This window comes from Littorina saxatilis, linkage group LG15 (assembly GCF_037325665.1).
Source record: "Littorina saxatilis isolate snail1 linkage group LG15, US_GU_Lsax_2.0, whole genome shotgun sequence".
NCBI lineage: Eukaryota > Metazoa > Mollusca > Gastropoda > Littorinimorpha > Littorinidae > Littorina > Littorina saxatilis.
The window spans coordinates 3,200,969-3,223,468 of record NC_090259.1 but is presented as its reverse complement, the minus strand read 5'-3'; the positions used below and the strand labels follow the sequence as shown (position 1 = coordinate 3,223,468).

Sequence of the window (22,500 nt, the reverse complement as noted above, 5' to 3'; positions counted from 1 at the left end):
CAGAGAGACGGCAGAAACAGCCTCCAGCAGAAAAGAGGGTTGAAGGGGAGGGTATACCACAGTGTCACAGCAGGGAGATACAGTGCGTACAGCAACAAAGACTTGAAGTGGCAAGAACAAAGCGAAGAATCAGACTCGAGGTGCACCCCTGCCCTTCCACCCCCCCTCCCCTACAAGCCGGCCAAGCTAACTCAATCCCTTTTTCCACACACCCATACACAAAGACAACAAGCTAGTCACACTTGAAGACGCGCCTCCTCCACCCCCCTTCATCCGCCCACTCCCCCCCCCCCCCCCACGGCACACACACAGACAGACAGTAATCCCGTACAATCCATCCCAGACCAATCCAGTTTTCTCTGTCTCTGTCTCCCTCTCTGGCGAATACTGTATAAAAATAAAATTCAAAAAGGCTAAAATAATTCATAACCCATTGATGAACAAGGATTTACCTACCCCCCCCCCCCCCCCGCCTCCTCCACCTCCTCGCTCTAGGTATGGTACGGTTGGTGTGTGCGTTCGCGTGCGTGCATGAGTGTGTGCCGCGCGTGTGTGCGTCAGTGCTGCTCTGTGCGTGTGTGAACGTCTGTCGACCACCAAGCTCGGAACCCGAGGGAAAAGACGCTCTTTGCTTCCTCGCTTGCAGCTAGCTGACATTCATTGGCTTCTTTCATTTGACGGGTGTGTGTGACACCGAATGGCGCAGTCATCACACGGTACCCTCCGCAGCTAGCTTCGTCTCGTTAGCTGCCCAATCCGCTATCGGTATTTCGTGATCCGCACATGATTGTAGGCTGCGCAGTGCTTCATACGGGTTGCCAAAAGTTCGAGAGGATCTGATTCATTGAAAAGTAAGGAGCGAAGAAACGAAACCAGCGAACAGAATTAATGAGCGAGAAACAGCCGGGAATGAAAAGCCAAGGGGGCTGAACATCTCCGAAAAGTAGAAATGCAAGATATGTAGAGGCAGTAATAACGACCTCAACAATGAAGGAACACGTATAGGGCACAATAAAGCTGTTAGTCGTGCAACGTATGAGAAATAAAAGGCTCAACATAATTGTGCAAACGATAATTGTGCTATGTGTGTAAACAAAAAAAGTCACGACGGAATTTTGTGAACGATAATTGTGGTATTTGTGAGAAATGCATGAATAACAATAGAAGTTGAGTTGTGAGCGAAGCTCATGCTACTTGCAGTTGTTACGGTGATAAAAAAATACAACACTATGTTGTGGATGATGTTGAGTTGTGCAAAGTGTACGAAATCAATGGCACAATTTGTTTGTGTCAAGAGTGTCAGAATGAACGACGGTTGTGGTACTTGTGATAAATAAAAGACACCACAGACTACTTTTGTATGTGATATTGGTGACATAAATGTGTGAGCGACCAAAGGAAAAACACTGAACATAATGTGAACAATAGCTCACATTTTGTAACATTGCAAACACAACATCATTTTGCCATCGGCAATTGTACCATGCGTGAGAAATAAAAGACACAAGAAACTTCCGGTTAAAAGAGAGTACTAGTGTGCTACATATGAAACATAAAAGACACAATGGACTATCGTGAACCTAGAACAGAAGGAACGAGTTGAGAAGAACCAAAAGACATCAAATGCATTTTTGCCACCAGACTAAGACTAGAGAGAAGACAGGGAATGGAGAGAACACAGTGATGTCTCCCCCGTGTGAATTGTCTTTTCCTGTGGGGCTGGCCGAGACTAACTGACCACGTGCAGGGCGAGAAGAGAGCCGAGACCTCAACGAGAAGTGAGACAGACGGAAGAGGTAATGGACACCAGCAAAGGGAGAGAGGGCAGCAGATAAAACGGACAGCGAGCGTTAATCGCTGATATTTGGCCAAGAAAGAGGTCAGGGCGGCAGAACTAGGATCAGCTGTGTGCGACAAAAAATGTGCTCGGACTTTAATGTGCGTAGGGTGACAATACAAGAATCATGAGTTGCTAGGATTGCTAATTGAAAGCCTGATACTAATTGGGCAAGGTCGACTTTGTGAAGTCTACTTGACGTAGCTTGCTGCGCGAAGGTTTGGCACTGAATTTTCGGTAAAAAAGCGAAATCAACTTCGGGCTAAATTAAAAAAGGGACTGCTGTTTTGGTGAGTACGAGAAAAAGACAGTGGTTCATTTGAAAACAGAACCATCAGTGTCACCATTTGCAGCTCACTCGCAGCCACTAGCCAAGGCCCGTACTCTGTCTTCGTCGTACACAATCAACTTTGTGGTTGTGGTCAAATGTGATTGAAAAGTCCGGTCGAGACTGGTAAATCATTCAAAAGCAGGTTGAGATAATGTAAGTGTTCAAAAATGCTTCTAATACAAGTACGCCAGACAATTGGATATGACGATATGATGATTCTCTGACTCCGTCGCAGAAACATCTCAGAGTATCACCATCACTATTTGACAGGCTTAATTCTTCGCTTATTAATTATTTGTTGGGTAGAGTGCTGCCGCGTGACTGAAATGACCAAAGCTACGATTCTCTAAAGAATCACAGATCTGATCAACTAAGGGAAGTAAAGAATCACATAAAGGGAAGTAACGAATCCCAGTATAATCTGTTGGCGAATGTGTGCTTTCCTTCACAGGCCAAAGCTGTGCTTCTAAATCGTCCGTCACAATGATAGCGTAGTGTGCTTTGTGGTATTATCCTAGAGGCCTTTCTCCTAAGGCGTTTGCACGCCTTGAGATAAACGTAAAACCTTGAATCACGCGAGAGGATCAGTTCAATGTTTGCCACAGTGATGACGTGGTGTGTGTTTTGGATCGTGGCTGTCGGCCTCAGTCTACCCGTGTCCCAGGCGGGTAAAACGAACCGCGGGGCCCAGGGTACCCCGTTCCCCCCACCCGGTGACCAGGGCCTGTTCTCCGTGGTTCAAACCCTCGTGGAGCAGGTGGCAGACTTGGGCAGTAAATACACCAAGGACAGGTGAGTGCGCTGGTCAATGTGTTGTTGTTGGGCAGTAAATACACCAAGGACAGGTGAGTGCGCTGGTCAATGTGTTGTTGGTTTGTTTGTTTGTGTCTCTGTCTTTCCTTCTTGCCTCCTTTTATTGCGTTTTTCTTTCATTCTATTTTCGTTCCTTGCGTTCTTTCCATTTTACTTTCTTTCAATCTTTCTTTCGGCTTTTAATCTTTCTGTCTTCCTTTCTTTCCTTCTTTTTTTCCTTCCTTCTATCCTGCCTCCCCTCCTTCTCTATTTCTTTGTTTCCTTCTTCTTTGACCGACAACTTGGTCTTGGTTGTAAAAAATAGTCGGAGACCGCATACACGTTGACATTAATTGGACAAAGTTTACTTCACGAATTTGGCTGCACAACGCTTGGTACTGAATTTGACGTAAACACACTTCGCGAAGTCAGCTTTGGGATCTATAGAAGACGGTACGCTTTGCTCTTGTTTGGTCACGTTTTCTTTTTGGTTTTTGACAAATACTTTTTGTAAATGTCGAGTGTTCCTCAAAGTCTAATTCACAATCGGCTTTGTGATGGTTTGTTTGTTTGTTTGCTTAACGCCCAGTCCACCACGAAGGGTGATATCAGGGCGGCTTTGTGATGGTTTGTTTGTTTGTTTGCTTAACGCCCAGTCCAGCACGAAGGGTGATATTGTTTGCTTAACGCCCAGTCCACCACGAAGGGTGATATCAGGGCGGCTTTGTGATGGTCTCGTGGGTAGACTTTGTGTTCGGTGAATGGGAATTACATGTGACACATACATTTCGCTCTCATACTCTCATAACACATACATTTTGCTCCACTCACTGACCAACTGCCGACACTCCACTCTTTCACCATTCCCTCAGGTCACGTGTGCGGCGGTTAGAACGGAAGGGACGCAGCGCGCGCAGCGATCTTGACGTCATGCACGCCGACATCGTTCAGCTGCGTCAACACGTCACCGAAATCAACGTCAGACTGGACGGCCTTGACGACTTGACCTCTGACCTTCAGCTGGAGGTCACCAAGGTTACGACTGACCAGCAGAGCATGCGGGGGGAGATGGGGCGGGTCCGGCAGTCGATGCGAGGCGAGGAGCAGCGACTGGTCAGGCTGGAGGTCAACATGACTGCGGTGGGCAGTACGGGGGACCTGCTGACCGAACAGCTACGCGCGGTAGAGAGTTCCCTCGGCCAGCTCCGTAAGACGCAGGGCACCGTGCTAGGCAAGCTGGAGAAAGTAGGAGAGAGGGTGCATCGCTTGGACACACAGGTGAACAAGCATCACTCTTCTCCCTCTCCCAGCAAGCAGCGGGTGTCAAGAGAACTACGTAGTCCTCAGGACGTACACGGTGACGTCATCTCTCAGGCCTTCAAAGACCAGCCCCGTGGAGCGTACAGCCAGACCCAGCGATATCAACCTCAACCTAACGACACTCAACGAGATGGCACAACACGCACATCTGACGGCGAGTCACAATTTTTGGAATATTCTGGAGACGAGCTGGAGATTTCAGGAGATGGTGACGTCATCATTGACGTAGAAGCAGGAAAGGGTGACGTCAGACTTACTGACGTAGGCTCGGGAGACGGCGGGGAGTTTTTCATGATGGAGGAGAAATACGTTGACCCAGGCAGCGGGGAAGGGGAGATCGGTACGACGAGAGACACGACCCGGGTGGTGAATACGCTCGACACATACGGGTGGAATTCTACCCCGACAGTTACCCCTACCCCTCTCACCACAGACACGGTCCCCACCCTCACCCAGGCCTACGTCACAACGCCGACCTCCCCCACCACCCCCCACCCTTTACACGCTCAGTTCACCCTGCTACAACAGCGAGTGGACGATCTAGAAACACGTCTCAACGTTTCGGTCGGAGCCATCCAAGACCGGCTCAACTCCTCTCTCTCTGCGGATGACGTGGTCCAGCTGGTAGCCAACGAGACGGAACGGTTAGACGCCGCGGTCAGCAAGCGTGACGAGTCACTGGAGCGTGTCCAGGGCAACGTGGCTGACCTGGGAACCACAGTGTCACGCCTGGCTGGGCAGATGGCGTCGCTCCGGTTGAGCGAGTTCATGGAGAGGTTGCAGAGTTCTCTGGTCAACTTCACCCACAACGTTCTGACGTTAGAACAATGGCAGCTGGCCAGTGAGCAGGTAATGTAGTATGTGTGTGTGTGTGTGGGGGGGGGAGGTGGTGGTGGTTGTTAGGTGTGTGTGTGGAGGGAGGGGAGGGGGTGGTTGTGTGTGTATGTGTCTGTCTGTCTGTCTGTCTGTCTGTCTGTCTGTATCTGTGTGTTTTAGAGAGATCCGTACAACAAATCCTAACGATGATCCCTCACCCACAATCTATTAACCTACTCAACCCGCAAACACAAGTAGCGACCTACATCTACACCAGGATTCATAACACAACCTGAATTAACATAAGATGGTTTAATTCTTCCCTGCACACCCCCACCTCCCCCAACAGCTGATGAACAGCACTCAGCGCACTCAGCTCAAGATCTCACACCTGGCCTCCCGCGTCATGGAGCAGGCGGAAATGACGTCAGAGGTGCAGATGACGTCACGCAATAACCAGCTACTAAGTGAACGTCAGTACCGCCTGCTGCAGGCTCACGTCATCAGGCTCAACAACAGCCTGCAAGATCTGCAGGAACACGTCAGCAGTCTTGGCCAGGCTCAGGTCTGTAATCTCCTTTTCTTCAATTTTTTTCCCTCACAAGTTTTAGAGATCTATACGATATCGATTAATAAACAACAACCAAGGGTCTCATTTTGACCCTCTCTTTCGAGGTGGTATCCCTGACGTCAAAAGACAAACTAAGTTCGAAAAGACGTCACAGCGTGAATAATGGCGTCACGTTATCATTCTGTCACTGCTTCTGCAGGAAATCCGAGGACGCAGTTTGTCTCGGTGACCTCAACATATCAGCAATAGAAAACTAACTCGTGAGATTCCCGCTAGGCTGTGCATGGATCGGCATCGTATGTCATTGATCACGTTCTGTTATTGACACGCACACTATCGTATGTCATTGATTACGTTCTGTTATTGACACGCACACTATCGTATGTCATTGATTACGTTCTGTTATTGACACGCACACTATCGTATGTCATTGATTACGTTCTGTTATTGACACGCACACTATCGTATGTCATTGATTACGTTCTGTTATTGACACGCACACTATCGTATGTCATTGATTACGTTCTGTTATTGACACGCACACTATCGTATGTCAATTGTCATTGATCACGTTCTGTTATTGACACGCACACTATCGTATGTCATTGATTACGTTCTGTTATTGACACGCACACTATCGTATGTCAATTGTCATTGATCACGTTCTGTTATTGACACGCACACTATCGTATGCCAATTGTCATTGATCACGTTCTGTTATTGACACGCACACTATCGTATGTCATTGATTACGTTCTGTTATTGACACGCACACTATCGTATGTCATTGATTACGTTCTGTTATTGACACGCACACTATCGTATGTCATTGATTACTTTCTGTTATTGACATTATCTGTTCTTGTAATCAGAGCACGCACACAACTCACAACTGGAACAATATTTCACGATACACAAGTTGTCACCGATGTGTCTTATTGCCACTGTAAGTTATTGTCACGATACACAAGTTGTCACCGATGTGTCTTATTGCCACTGTAAGTTATTGTCACGATACACAAGTTGTCACCGATGTGTCTTATTGCCACTGTAAGTTATTGTCACGATACACAAGTTGTCACCGATGTGTCTTATTGCCACTGTAAGTTATTGTCACGATACACAAGTTGTCACCGATGTGTCTTATTGCCACTGTAAGTTATTGTCACGATACACAAGTTGTCACCCATGTGTCTTATTGCCACTGTAAGTTATTGTCACGATACACAAGTTGTCACCGATGTGTCTTATTGCCACTGTAAGTTATTGTCACGATACACAAGTTGTCACCGATGTGTCTTATTGCCACTGTAAGTTATTGTCACGATACACAAGTTGTCACCGATGTGTCTTATTGCCACTGTTAGTTATTGTCACGATACACAAGTTGTCACCGATGTGTCTAATTACTACTGTTAGTGATTGTCACGATACACAAGTTGTCACCGATGTGTCTTATTGCCACTGTAAGTTATTGTCACGATACACAAGTCTTCACCGATGTGTCTAATTACTACTGTTAGTTATTGTCACGATACACAAGTTGTCACCGATGTGTCTAATTACTACTGTTAGTTATTGTCACGATACACAAGTTGTCACCGATGTGTCTTATTGCCACTGTAAGTTATTGTCACGATACACAAGTTTTCACCGATGTGTCTTATTGCCACTGTAAGTTATTGTCACGATACACAAGTTGTCACCGATGTGTCTTATTGCCACTGTTAGTTATTGTCACGATACACAAGTTTTCACCGATGTGTCTAATTACTACTGTTAGTTATTGTCACGATACACAATTTTTCACCGATGTGTCTAATTACTACTGTTAGTTATTGTCACGATACACAAGTTTTCACCGATGTGTCTTATTGCCACTGTTAGTTATTGTCACGATACACAAGTTGTCACCGATGTGTCTTATTGCCACTGTAAGTTATTGTCACGATACACAAGTCTTCACCGATGTGTCTTATTGCCACTGTAAGTTATTGTCACGATAAACAAGTTGTCACCGATGTGTCTTATTGCCACTGTAAGTTATTGTCACGATACACAAGTTGTCACCGATGTGTCTTATTGCCACTGTAAGTTATTGTCACGATACACAAGTTGTCACCGATGTGTCTTATTGCCACTGTAAGTTACACAAGTTGTCACCGATGTGACTTATTGCCACTGTAAGTTATTGTCACGATACACAAGTTGTCACCGATGTGTCTTATTGCCACTATAAGTTATTGTCACGATACACAAGTTGTCACCGATGTGTCTTATTGCCACTGTAAGTTATTGTCACGATACACAAGTTGTCACCGATGTGTCTAATTACTACGGTTAGTTATTGTCACGATACACAAGTTGTCACCGATGTGTCTTATTGCCACTGTAAGTTACACAAGTTGTCACCGATGTGACTTATTGGCACTGTAAGTTATTGTCACGATACACAAGTTGTCACCGATGTGTCTTATTGCCACTGTAAGTTATTGTCACGATACACAAGTTGTCACCGATGTGTCTAATTACTACTGTTAGTTATTGTCACGATACACAAGTTGTCACCGATGTGTCTTATTGCCACTGTAAGTTATTGTCACGATACACAAGTTGTCACCGATGTGTCTTATTACGACTGTAAGTTATTGTCACGATACACAAGTTGTCACCGATGTGTCTTATTGCCACTGTAAGTTATTGTCACGATACACAAGTTGTCACCGATGTGTCTAATTACTACTGTTAGTGATTGTCACGATACACAAGTTGTCACCGATGTGTCTTATTGCCACTGTAAGTTATTGTCACGATACACAAGTTGTCACCGATGTGTCTAATTACTACTGTTAGTGATTGTCACGATACACAAGTTGTCACCGATGTGTCTTATTGCGACTGTTAGTTATTGTCACGATACACAAGTTGTCACCGATGTGTCTTATTGCGACTGTTAGTTATTGTCACGATACACAAGTTTTCACCGATGTGTCTTATTGCGACTGTTAGTTATTGTCACGATACACAAGTTGTCACCGATGTGTCTTATTGCCACTGTTAGTTATTGTCACGATACACAAGTTGTCACCGATGTGTCTTATTGCCACTGTTAGTTATTGTCACGATACACAAGTTGTCACCGATGTGTCTTATTGCCACTGTAAGTTATTGTCACGATACACAAGTTTTCACCGATGTGTCTTATTGCCACTGTTAGTTATTGTCACGATACACAAGTTGTCACCGATGTGTCTTATTGCCACTATAAGTTATTGTCACGATACACAAGTTGTCACCGATGTGTCTAATTACTACTGTTATTGTCACGATACACAAGTTGTCACCGATGTGTCTAATTACTACTGTTAGTTATTGTCACGATACACAAGTTGTCACCGATGTGTCTAATTACTACTGTTAGTTATTGTCACGATACACAAGTTGTCACCGATGTGTCTAATTACTACTGTTAATTATTGTCACGATACACAAGCTGTCACCGATGTGTCGAATTACTACTGTTAGTTATTGTCACGATACACAAGTTGTCACCGATGTGTCTAATTACTACTGTTAGTTATTGTCACGATACACAAGTTGTCACCGATGTGTCTTATTGCCACTGTTAGTTATTGTCACGATACACAAGTTGTCACCGATGTGTCTAATTACTACTGTTAGTTATTGTCACGATACACAAGTTGTCACCGATGTGTCTTATTACTACTGTTAGTTATTGTCACGCCTAAAGGACCAGACCAACTGTTGTTATATGCATATGCGAGGCGATGTAATAACATCAACTCTCTGTCTGTCCGTGTGGACTTATTTCAATATTGTGTTCACACAGAAGACCTTCACCTTCTTTATGACCGAACTTCCTTTTCTTGTGCAGCCTCGTACACACGATCCCACCAGGCTCAGCGCCAGCCTGCCGGGGTCACGTGCCGGAAACGAGCAGCAGGAGGCCGTGCTGACGTCACGACTGGATGACCTTGCCCTTCAGCTGGTGTACAGTGACAACAGGCTGTCGCACGTGGAGACACGGATGCTCAACGCTTCTCTGTCCACGTGCAGGAAGTCCAACAGCGACCTCTACCAGGTGAGCTTGATCACGACAAGTATTGTGAACATGTTGACAGGGTACTTCGTTGAACGTGATGGATAGCCATTGCACCACCACGGTTATCACGACCACCGTATTGCCTGGGTCAAGCATATGCGTGATAAAACAAATGATTCCATTCGTATACATTTGTATAGATCGGCCAATTTAGGGCGAAATCAGAAGAGAACGACAGTGATATATAACTGAGTAGGTCTAAACCCACACGTCATGAGCCCAAAAACATGTCTACACAACTTTGAGGAAGCCACATACAGTATGGTTATTCATGGGGACAAGCTCTGTCATGAGCCCAGACAATAGTCTGCATAGTTCGAGAGAAACGAGTAAAGTACGATGGTCAAAGTACGGGGAATAACTTTGCTGACTGTGTGTCAACAGGACGCCAACCTGCTTCGCATCGACCAGCACATGACTGGCGCTCAGCGTGACCTTGCCCTTCTCAAGGAGACCGTCAAGCGCCTTGACCTTGGGCTCTACCGTCTCCATGGCAGCGCCAAGTCCAACCAACACGCCGTGCGCAAGGTTCAAGGTCAGATCAAGGACGTGCACGCGGTCAAGGCCAAAGTTCACATGCTGAGGAAGGAGGTGGACAATCTTCTGTTTCAGCTGCCGAGTGGTAAGACATCAACCTTTGGAATGTATTTTGTTTGTTTTTTGTTTAACATATCCAGAACACTTTTATACCAAGCAATGGTGACTAATTCGTAAGTTCAGCAGGGACAACGTTTTCCTATTAATTCACGTCGTTTGACTGAAAAGACCCGTTTTTATATTTAGTCAAGTTTTGACTAAATATTTTAACATCGAGGGGGAATCGAAACGAGGGTATGGTGTATGTGTGTGTGTGTGTGTGTGTGTGTGTGTCTGTCTGTCTGTGTGTGTAGAGCGATTCAGACTAAACTACTGGACCGATCTTTATGAAATTTGACATGAGAGTTCCTGGGTATGAAATCCCCGAACGTTTTTTTCATTTTTTTGATAAATGTCTTTGATGACGTCATATCCGGCTTTTCGTGAAAGTTGAGGCGGCACTGTCACGCCCTCATTTTTCAACCAAATTGGTTCAAATTTTGGTCAAGTAATCTTCGACGAAGCCCGGGGTTCGGTATTGCATTTCAGCTTGGTGGCTTAAAAATTAATTAATGACTTTGGTCATTAAAAATCGGAAAATTGTAAAAAAAAATAACAATTTATAAAACGCTCCAAATTTACGTTTATCTTATTCTCCATCATTTGCTGATTCAAAAAACATATAAATATGTTATATTCGGATTAAAAACAAGCTCTGAAAATTAAATATATAAAAATTATTATCAAAATTAAATTGTCCAAATCAATTTAAAAACACTTTCATCTTATTCCTTGTCGGTTCCTGATTCCAAAAACATATAGATATGATATGTTTGGATTAAAAACACGCTCAGAAAGTTAAAACAAAGAGAGGTACAGAAAAGCGTGCTATCCTTCTTAGCGCAACTACTACCCCGCTCTTCTTGTCAATTTCACTGCCTTTGCCATGAGCGGTGGCCTGACGATGCTACGAGTAAAATGGCATTGCGTTCAGTTTCATTCTGTGAGTTCGACAGCTACTTGACTAAATATTGTATTTTCGCCTTACGCGACTTGTTTCATCTTCTAGTTCTGTATCATTTGTTGTAGTACATGATAGTGGAGAGTACTATAGGACAGTTACAATTGTTCAGTTAACCTCCACGCAGTTTTTAGTGTGAAGAAAAGTAAGAAAGAAGTTTAACAACTCGTCGATTCAATTCTAATTCCAAGTATGAGTAACATTGAACAACTGAACAGAACAGCGTAAAGACCTAAGGCGATGTGATCAGATGAGTGTCCCGATCTAAACATGATGTCTAAAACACTCATGATTTCGTCACTATTTACCAGATTGCCATGACTACTACCAGCGCGGGTACCGTTACTCGGGCGATTACGTCATCTACCCCAGAACCTCTGTGCACTCCGTCAAAGTTCGCTGTATCATGCACAACCACGACGCCGACAACAATAACAACAACAACAACACCAACAATAGCAACACTACTGACAGCAACGATATCAGCGACAACAACAACGTCGAAAGCGTTGAGAAAAATAGCGCCAGCAAAGAGAAGGGAGAGAAGCGAGAGAAGCGAGAGGTGCAGGACGTGGAGATGGAGGAAGGAGGATGGACTGTCATTCAACAGCGGCATTCTGGGAAGGTGGGTCAACATACACTTCCCCTGTGTGTGTGTGTGTGTGTGTGCGTGTGTGTGTGTGTGTGTGTGTGTGTGTGTGTGTGTGTGTGTGTGTGTGTGTGTGTGTCACTGTGTGTGTGTGATATTATTTTTTTTTGACTGTCAATTTAAATCACCCACCAACAAGTCCTTCAATAATAAATATGTATATTGAAACCCATTGGAATGAAGTTAGGTTTTCGGGCGAACCATACCCGTTGAAACCGCTACAGCGAAGCTAAGATGAGTGTGTTTGTGGTACTAGGTGAACTTCACGCGGGGCTGGGCGGAGTACGCCGCGGGGTTCGGGTCGCCGAGCAGCGAGCACTGGCTGGGCAACGAGCAGCTCCACCTGCTGACCGCACACCGCAACTACTCCCTCGCCGTCACCATGACCGACATCTTCGGGGGTCGCTGGACCGCCCTCTACCGGACATTCGCCGTCAGCAGCAAGCGCGACCACTACCGCCTGACGCTGGACGGTTACCACGGCAACGCCACGGATTCCATGAGCTACTCGGCGGCCATGACCTTCAGCACGTGGGACCGTGACACTGACGTCAGCAGCTCGCCCTGCGCGCGCTACAACGGCGGGGGGTGGTGGTACTCCCACTGTCAGATCAGCAACCTGAACGGTCCCTATGACGTGGGCATGATCTGGTTCCACCGGCACTGGCACGACTGGCTGCAGCTCAGACAGGTCACCATGATGATCAGGCCAGAGTTTTCCTAGAGTCTGACATTAACTGGGCCACATTAACTGGGCCACATTAACTGGGCCACATTAACTGGGCCAAGTCGACTTCGCGAAGCTGGCTGCACAAAGCTTTGGCACTGACCTGAAAACACTGGCTGCACAAAGCTTTGGCACTGACCTGAAAACACTGGCTGCACAAAGCTTTGGCACTGACCTGAAAACACTGGCTGCACAAAGCTTTGGCACTGACCTGAAAACACTGGCTGCACAAAGCTTTGGCACTGACCTGAAAACAGACCCACAGTCTCAAATTGATTGGACAAAGTCGACTTCCCGAAGTCTGCTTCTCGAAGCTCGCTGAACTAAGCTTTGGCAATGAACGTTTAGTTAAACAGACTTTGCAAAGGCTTCTGGGAGTAGACTTCGGGCTGAATAAGGACAGATTTAAAGCCTCAGATTAACTGCTGGCTGCACAAGTTTGGCTGTGAAAGTTGGGTAAGAAGGCTTCGGGAAGTCGACTTTAAGCTCAATTAAGGGCCGCCGTAACGCCATCAACCGGGCCGGGTGGGTAACGCTGGTGCAGTAACTCTGCTTCCCGGGGTGGGTAACGCTGGTGCAGTCACTCTGCTTCCCGGGGTGGACGATGCGGCCACACCGCTACCTGTGGTGGTAATCCGACGACAATGCTACTCGGGGTGGGTGGTAGTGTCGGGACATTATGCAGCAACACAATTACCCAGGGTGGATGAGACTCTGCTACCCGGGGGTGGGCAGTGCTGCCTGAACACTGTGCAGCAACTCCGCTACCCGGAACGAAAGATGCGACAACGCTGCTTCTAGGGGAGAGTGGTTTTGTCCGAAGAGGATGCAGTAGCTCCAGAACCCGGCGCGGGTAGTGCTGTTTGTTCGATTCCACGCTTACAGCAATTTGTTATCATTCAGCTTCCCGGGGTAGACTGATTGTTTTGTGTACACACGATGTCAGGGCTTCATTCGTCGTAAAGCGACTGTCTGCATGATAGGAAGATGATTTCTGAAGCTGCTTTTTTTTTCGCACGGCTACCAACACGGATGTTTTCTTCTGCAGATGTTCCGAAATGGACTTAGAAATTTAGGCTATTTTTGGAAGTGTATATAAGGCAGTAGTTGGCGCCACCCCCCCCTCCCCCCACCCACCGAAAGTTAAAAAAAAAGTTCTGCACATTGGCAAAAGTTTCGCCCATTTGTAAGAACTTGTGTCAGTTTGACGACTGCAGACACCAAAAGTTTCGCCCATTTGTAAGAACTTGTGTCAGTTTGACGACTGCAGACACCAAACGTCAGACGAAACAGCTACCGTATTATTTTCCTTTGAAAACAATACCCAGGAATGTCTTGTAGAAACTGCGAAATCTGTCGCTCAAAAGACTGCATAAGAATGCTAAGTGACAACACTTACAGCGGAAATACACTTGTTTTGAGACCAGCTCCAGGCAGAGGTTGAGAGGTGAATTGTGTGAAGGTTGTCACAGGTGAGAACAGCTCCAGGCAGAGGTTGAGAGGTGAATTGTGTGAAGGTTGTCACAGGTGAGCAAAACAATCTGAGGAATATCTTCGGAGCACTTCTTCCTCTTGGTATGTGAAAAAGCAAACGCATAATGTCCGACAGGTGTACACCGGGGATACTTTTCTTTCTTTTTGTCCAGCTTCATGCCGACATCTATTTCTTCCAGATAATGCCACTGTCTGCTTGCCTTCCCAGCTATCGGCTCATGTAACGTGCACCAATGTTTCATCTCGATGAGACTGATATAGTTTTATATTGCTATTTCATATGTTACGTGGATTTCCATTGGTCAATTGGGCAAAACTGAGCTCAGTGCAAAGCCAACTTCCGTAGCATTATGCTTTGATGATAGGAAGAGACCATCCAATCACAGCCCCCGAATTCCCCCACGTGTTCATCGGAATAGCTATATCAGAAGATATCACACAGTCCGTCAATATTGGGTACAATATGCGAACCGCAGTGACCCCGTCCCAATCAGCTACCTCGCCTTGCGCACGAAGAAAAAGTTATCGTTCTTCGAATACATCGTGCTTCCGTTTGCAACAACTGAACTACTCCTATATCAGATGATTTATAGACTAGATGCGTATCTTTACTTTGTGGATGTTGTATTTCAATGAGAAGGAGAGTGACGAAAGTTGTACATTCCGCATTCTGTTGTTGTTGTGTGTCATGTTTTGTGCGTGTTTTAGGTCCACATCGAATTGGATTATGTATCTCTTCAGGCAAAATATTCGAACAGTTTTGACAGATTTTTACACTTTCATTTTAGTTTTGTTGCATCACAAGGCTTCGTGTTAGCTTGGAACTGCAGAACTTTGAAGCGTGCCGAGTTGAGATGAAAGCCGTACCGGAAGACAGGCATGTTGAAGTCAAAAATAAATATTAGATCTACCTCGTTGTGTGTGTGTGTGTGTGTGTGTGTGTGTGTGTGTGTGTGTGTGTGTGTGTGTGTGTGTGTGTGTGTGTGTGTGTGTGTTTGCGCGCGTGTGAGTAAAGTGAAACATAGCTAAAAATAAAAATTCCAAAAACAAAACAACAAGCAAGCAAACAAATAAATAAAGCAAGCTATAGTAAGAAGAGGAACACAAATGAATGTATCAGATTCAGACCAACAAGAGATAACACGAGAGAATGAGGCAGTGACTTAGCTAGACAATTCACAGCATAACTATAACTGTATGTTTTTGTTGCAGAACATCATTATTGAGGCACATTCTACTGTTCGACAATAATTCATCGAAAGCTTTGGGTTAATTCTGTTAACCGTTCAGTCCGACAATATTTGCCAATGACAGATAGTACTAATTGAAATCAATTAATGAATAAGGAAATACCCTGTCTTGACCTCTGCAAGTTCACAATGTTTGGCCCACAGGCTATCCAGTGACCGATGGTAATTTATTTCAGTCCAATGACCAGTGCTTATTTTTAAGGCCCTAAAGGGCTGTCAATCTGCCAAGAGAGTGTTCCATGACATTCAGTCGTCTACAGTGTAAGAGAGACTAAGTTTGTCAGTGACCGATAGCACTGATTCTTCAGTCAATTGACCGATAGTGTTTCATAATGGACAACAAATGATACCACAAAATACAAAACACACGCTCATGCACGCACGCACGCACGCACACACGCACGCACACACGCACACATACACACACACACAAAACACACACACCGTGACACAATACACACACACACACACATATACACACACACACACACACACACACACACACACCGTGACACACACATACACACACACCGTGGCACACACACACACACACACACACACACCGTGGCACACAGACACACACACACACACCGTGACACACACACACACACACACACACACACACACATACACACACACACACACACACACACACACACATATTGGGCAGCGCGAGTCTGTTGCTGCATGGGACAGGGACAGCAGCCAGAATTTCCTTAAGGACGTTCCACAAGGACAATAAATATAGGTTACACACTCCGAGTTCTGATTATCTTGCATATTTTTCCGAGGGTCGATTTTCAGGTATTACCGAGCCTTTGGCTATACGTGATATTGACTTTGACACCATACAATATTTCAGTCGTAGGCCCTATGTTGAAAAAAGTAGTCCATCTGTAAATTCTGAATATGCAGATGACCTCTATAAATTATTCAATTGTACTCTGAAATCAAAGACAATGACCAATGACAGTTGAGATCGAAACTCGGTTGTGATGGGTTATCCATATGGTTGTGATGGATAATTCAGAATAATCACCTCCTCAGCTAACAGAGACAAAGAGGCAGGTCATGGGATAAGTGTACCAAATACTAAATACCAACACCGAATACCGAATCACCGGGTCTGTAAGCGGGACACGCTAAGACAATTAGGTTCCGATGTGGGATCAGTGTAACTGTAACTGTAGACTTTCTGCAATCAGAGGATGACCTACAATCCCCCCCTCCGGTCAGGGCAACGTGACGTCACACATAGTTAACATACGTCACCCACTCAACACCGATCCTGCAACGTGGTTCTTAGATCACATGATGGGCCCGGCACTTGTTCACTGGCTTAACACGCCATCGATTATACTTCCATGATGATTGATCTCTTTCATAAATCATACGTTTTCACAATCTCTTCAAAAAGGTCTAAATCACAACAGTTCCATATCTCTTTCATTCAAACATACACTTTCATGATCTCTTTCATGCCACATATTATATTTTCATGGTAACTTGACAAAATGCATGCGACTTTTAAAATGTTGCTGACGTTGCTGTTCCTGTTTCAGCGTAGGTGAGCCATGTGTTTGCCTTAAACATTTGTGTTGTTGTTGAAGCTCCGTTAGTCTTGACAAATTAAAGTATTGTACGGCGAAATTTTTTTTAAGACAACTATACAGTCATATTTTGACATCTGGTGAGATTCTTTCTCACTGCCAGGGCTCCCACCACTCTCCACCTCCCCCCCTCTCTCTCTCTCTCTCTCTCTCTCTCTCTCTCTCTCTCTCTCTCTCTCTCTCTCTCTCTCTCTCTCTCTCTCTCTCTCTCTCTCTCTCTCTCTCTCTCTCACTTTCTTTCTAATAAAAAGGCGTAGCATAAACTCTTCATCCTTGTAAAGAAAAAGTCCCATCATCATCACCATCACCAACTCACTATCTCCCCCCCCCCTTTCTCTCTCTCTCTCACCCCCTTATCTCTCTCTCTCTCCCCACTCCCTTCTCTTTCTCTCCCTCCCCCTTCTCTCTATCTTTCTCTCCATACTCCCCTCTCTCTCTGTCTCTCTGTCTCCTCCCCTAATCCGCCCCCTCCTCCCTCGCAATCTCTGTGGTAGGCCTATGTGACAGCTGTCAGAGTGTAGCGTCTCTCATGGAAGTATTGTTATAACACAGTGACATTTCAACTGAATCACTGCAACAACATGCGATGAAAGTCAATAGTTTTATGAAAGAGGGACCGTGACAGGGGGGAGTCGGAGTGAGAAACAGAGAGGGGGGGGGGGGCGTGACAGACAGACAGACAATGACAGAAACCAAACTGAGACAGACACGGACGAACGGACAGAGAGAGAGAGAGAGAGAGAGAGAGAGAGAGAGAGAGAGAGAGAGAGAGAGAGAGAGAGAGAGAGAAAGAGAGAGACAGACAGAGACAGAGACAAAGAGAAAGAGAGAGAGAGAGAGACAGACAGACAGAGAGAAAGAGAGAGACAGAGCGAGAGAGAGAGAGAGAGACAGAGAGAGAGAGACACAGAGAGAGAGAGAGAGACAGAGAGAGACAGAGACAGATACAGAGAGACAGACCGACAGGGAGAGACAGAGAGACAGTCATACAGACAGAACGACAGACTGAGAAAAAGAAGACTGATTGAGAGCGAGACAGACACAGACTAGTCAAGAATACGCAGAAAGAAAAGTGCCAATAGCGAGACAGACACAGACTAGAGCCATAGAGTCAAGAATACGCAGAGAGCGAGACAGACACAGACTAGAGCCATAGAGTCAAGAATACGCAGAAAGAAATGTGCCAATTTGCAGGAAGGAAACAGATGTACCTTCAACAGACCGAACCACTCTCCTCTCATTAGCACACAGGTCATATCACAATCATACACTGCTTTGTCAAGTCGCAAGACCAACTTCCTGCAAAGACGGCACTTCACACAAAATATCACGGGGCCAGGTCAAAGTTCACAAGTACACACAGAGATCCTGGGACTTGAAGCAGCGGGCTAAAAGGCACGAGTGACGTCACACTGTTAACTCCGTGACAATGACAAACACGTGATCAGAGTGAGACGTCACAGCGACTGATGATCAAAAGGACTGAAATCTAACAGGTGCAAGCTGTTAGCGCATTTTGAACAACACAACAAGGGCGTGTTATGACAGCATTTACACTTTATTATGGAACACCAGTTGGGACTGCACATAGAGTAAAACATTGAGTTATTTTTAGAAAATGTCGAACAAATCTTTCCACGACCTCGTTAGTACCTTCCGTATCAGCGGTAATACTACTAGTGACATGCTGGAGATATGGAGAGATGATTTGTTGTTTTTATGAGAAAGGAGGTTCAACAACCGTTTTGCGGATTTTTGTGTGTGACAACAAATGTCATCTCTTCCCTCTCTCTGTGTCCGGTCTATGTGTCTGTCGCTGTCTCTCTCTTTCTCTCTCTGCCCCCCCCCCCCCCCCCCCCATCGCCCTCCCCTGTTGTTTTCCGGCCTTGTGGTTTGATATTTCCTGTCACCACGGGCGATGAGAGAGAGAGAGAGGGGCCGAGGGACCGAGGGACCCAGGGGCACGGGTAAAGGGGAATGAAATGTCTGGAAACAGCCTGCCAAATGTCACAGCCCGCTGAGTAATGCTTATGCTGCCAACATAGCCACTGGTTTTTCTGAAGGCTTTTGTTTCCTAAATCACTGCCTCTGTGCAGTACTGTTTTCAGTGTCTTATTGATATCATCATCATCATCATCATCAGCAGCAGCAGCAGCAGCAGCATCCTTCTTCTTCTTCTTCTCACTGATTATTATTACTGTGAGGAATACGAAGTGTGAGGTTGGGGTGGAAGTGTCTGGGCGCAGGCACAGTGTTCACATCTTTTGCCGTGTGTAATGAGAGTCAGCCTTCATCGACTGCCCGCGCTCAACAACGTCCCTGCCATTCAACAACAACAACAACAACAACAACAACAACAACAACAACAACAACAACAACAACACCACCACCACCAACAACAACAACAACAACAACAACAACAACAACAACAACAACAACAACAACAAGACGAGCGTTACTCACGGGAAAGGGGACGGCGTCGAAGAAGATGGCGAGGAACCAGTTGAGCGTGACGGTGGAGATCTCGATGTCGATGGCCTCCAGGTGGCGCGCCAGGTTGGGCAGGAGGTCAGCCAAGAGGTCCCGCAGCACGCTCTGGTCAGCTTGCGCCCCCAGCAGGTTCTGGTCAAAGTAGCTGACCGAGTGGTACTTCTCTGTGACTGCCACCAGCGTCCTGAAACCCAGCAATCACTCAATGAATGAATCAATCAATCAGTCAATGAATCAATCAATCTATCATTAGACAATCCAACCATCAATCCATCCACCTATCCATCCATCAATCAATCAATCAACCATACAACCAATAAATCAACCAACCATCGAATCGGTCAATCACTCCATTCATCCATCCATCAGTCAATAATCCAACCCACCAATCAATCAATCAATCAATCAATCAATCAAACAACCAACCATCCAATCAATCAATCAATCAATACATTTATCAATCAATCAATCAATCCAGTAATCAATCAATCAATCCATCCGTCAATCGATCAATCAGTCAATCAATCAATCATTCCCCCCAGCAAATTCTGATCAACGTAACTGTCATTCATTCGTGTTCGGTAATTATAATCGGGGCTCCCATATAATCGGGGAGTAAAGGGAACGAACCCACCAGAAAGCGTCATGTGCGGTCCCATATAATCGGGGAGTAAAGGGAACGAACCCACCAGCAAGCGTCATGTGCGGTCCCATATAATCGGGGAGTAAAGGGAATGAACCCACCAGAAAGCGTCATGTGCGTCCATGAAGAGCAGCGCCATGGCAACGAGAAAGTTCATCCCCTGACAGTACCCGATGTTGGGGTTGTGAACACAGAACGCCAGTAGCACGTCTTGCAGGTCCATGATCTGTTCACATACAACATGAACACTGTTCACATACAACATGACATCTACGTGAACACAGAACGCCAGTAACACGTCTTGCAGGTCCTTGATCTGTTCACATACAACATGAACACTGTTCACATACAACATGAACACTGTTCACATACAACATGAACACTGTTCACATACAACATGAACACTGTTCACATACAACATGAACACTGTTCACATACAACATGAACACTGTTCACATACAACATGACATCTATGTGAGCACAGAACGCCAGTAACACGTCTTGCAGGTCCTAGATCTGTTCACATACAACATGAACACTGTTCACATACAACATGAACACTGTTCACATACAACATGAACACTGTTCACATACAACATGACATCTATGTGAGCACAGAACGCCAGTAACACGTCTTGCAGGTCCTAGATCTGTTCACATACAACATGAACACTGTTCACATACAACATGACATCTATGTGAACACATGTTCGGATCACCTACAAAGTATGCAACGAGAACATTGTTTGGGCCCAGTCCTGAATCCAGTAATTAATAACGTTTTCACACACACACACACGTACACACACACACACACACACACACACACACACACACACACACACACACACACACATACTCACTCACACACACCGACAGACAGACATACCCCCTTGGAGCCCGGTGTGGAGAACTTGATGTTGCTGGGCATGGTCCTCATGAGGTCAAGGCCGATCTGCTTCCTGTAGCGCGCCGCCAGCTGCACGTGACACACACAAAGCACATTTAATGGTGTACAGTACAGCTGAGTCTTTGACCCACTTTTTTTTACAGGGGGAAAAAGTCATTCAATTTTAATCGTTGGTTAAAAGTCTATCCACCTTCCACCACACTCCCCCTTGCTAAAAGAAGAGATCATGCAGCTTACCAGCGAATCAAGCACCATGGAGTTAGTTTTGTGGGCTTTACCTCATCGTGACGTCAGCCACGTTACTATCTATCGGTGTTCTTATTCCATCATATCCTACCTGGCTATCATCCCGCCCCCTAACTGAATCTAGGAGGGTTTCCTGGGTTCCATAAGCCCCTGCATTCCCCCCGCCCCCCCCCCCCCATCCCCCTTTACCGGCAAATATGTACCTATTGAAAAGGAGAGACCCAAAATACTCTTTTCAAATGCTAAATTTAGCCAGCCCCTGTACCCCTAGCCAGCCCCTGTACCCCTAGCCAGCCCCTGTACCCCTAGCCAGCCCCTGTACCCCTAGCCCAGTTTGGAAGCCTCTCCCTCTCATCCATAAGATCCAGCCCCCCCCTCCCTTTTAAAAGAAGGAACAGTCCCCTTACCGGGGAGTCGGGCAGCATGGAGCAGAGAGAGCGGTAGTAGTGGGGGCCTTTCTCCATCACGAGGTCCGTCACCTGGTCATGGACCAGCACCCTCCACATCACACGGCGGTGTTGGTCCGGTATGCCGCCCCGACACAAAGCCTTCAGTTCCTTGCGCTGTCAACCACACACATAGATACATCAGTTTTCCAAGTGTCCTTACAGTACATTATCGAGTTCTAGATGTCACTAAACACTCTTGACGGTGTTGGTCCGGAATGCCTCCCCCACCCCATTCACAGCCCGAAACAGTAGTGTCAACTCACGGGTACAGTACTCACGGGCTTCATTAGGTTCTGAGAGTTGTCCCTCAGGTATGCCAGCCACCGCTGATGTCGTATTCTCCCCCCACCCCTCTAGCCCCCCCCCCCCACACACACACAGTGGTAGAGTTGTGTGTAAGGTATGTCAGCCAGCGCTGTTGGTGCGCCTCGTAGGGCGCTGCCTGTGTGTAGTAGTGTTGCCCCCCCCCCTCTTGCCACCCCCCCCCCACACACACAGGGTGGTACAGTACTCACGGGCTTCATGAGGTTCTTAGAGTTGTCCCTGAGGTATGCCAGCCAGCGCTGTTGGTGCGCCTCGTAGGGCGCGGCCTGGGTGATGTAGTGCTGCGTCAGCTCCTGACACACGTAGTGCAGCAAGAGACCG

General features: G+C 46.1%; 2 protein-coding genes across 2 annotated transcripts in view; one reads left to right on the top strand and one right to left on the bottom strand.

The window, feature by feature from the left end:
• Window positions 1-22,500, bottom strand: part of LOC138948212 (uncharacterized) — a gene marked incomplete in the record, with an annotated part of 107,218 nt that overhangs the window by 22,327 nt on the left and 62,391 nt on the right. Inside the window, 5 exon segments of the mRNA XM_070319715.1 lie at window positions 19,581-19,791; window positions 20,352-20,476; window positions 21,140-21,229; window positions 21,814-21,969; window positions 22,371-22,500. The exon segment at window positions 22,371-22,500 is cut by the window's right edge and continues 60 nt beyond it. Of these exon segments, the coding sequence (XP_070175816.1) occupies window positions 19,581-19,791; window positions 20,352-20,476; window positions 21,140-21,229; window positions 21,814-21,969; window positions 22,371-22,500 (712 nt within the window).
• On the top strand, window positions 3,690-12,983 carry LOC138948213 (protein scabrous-like). The gene is made up of 6 exons (XM_070319716.1): window positions 3,690-5,129; window positions 5,446-5,661; window positions 9,563-9,769; window positions 10,175-10,412; window positions 11,699-12,012; window positions 12,293-12,983. Exons 1-6 carry the CDS (start codon window positions 3,891-3,893, stop codon window positions 12,758-12,760), a joined length of 2,682 nt encoding a protein of 893 aa, XP_070175817.1. The 5' UTR covers window positions 3,690-3,890; the 3' UTR covers window positions 12,761-12,983.

Bases quoted from the DNA above. Each gene is read 5' to 3' on its own strand.
- LOC138948213 (XM_070319716.1), top strand. From the start codon at position 3,891: ATGCACGCCGACATCGTTCAGCTGCGTCAACACGTCACCGAAATCAAC. The intron at 9,770-10,174 runs GTGAGCTTGATC...GTGTGTCAACAG, and splicing joins CCAACAGCGACCTCTACCAG to GACGCCAACCTGCTTCGCAT. The intron at 12,013-12,292 runs GTGGGTCAACAT...TTGTGGTACTAG, and splicing joins AACAGCGGCATTCTGGGAAG to GTGAACTTCACGCGGGGCTG.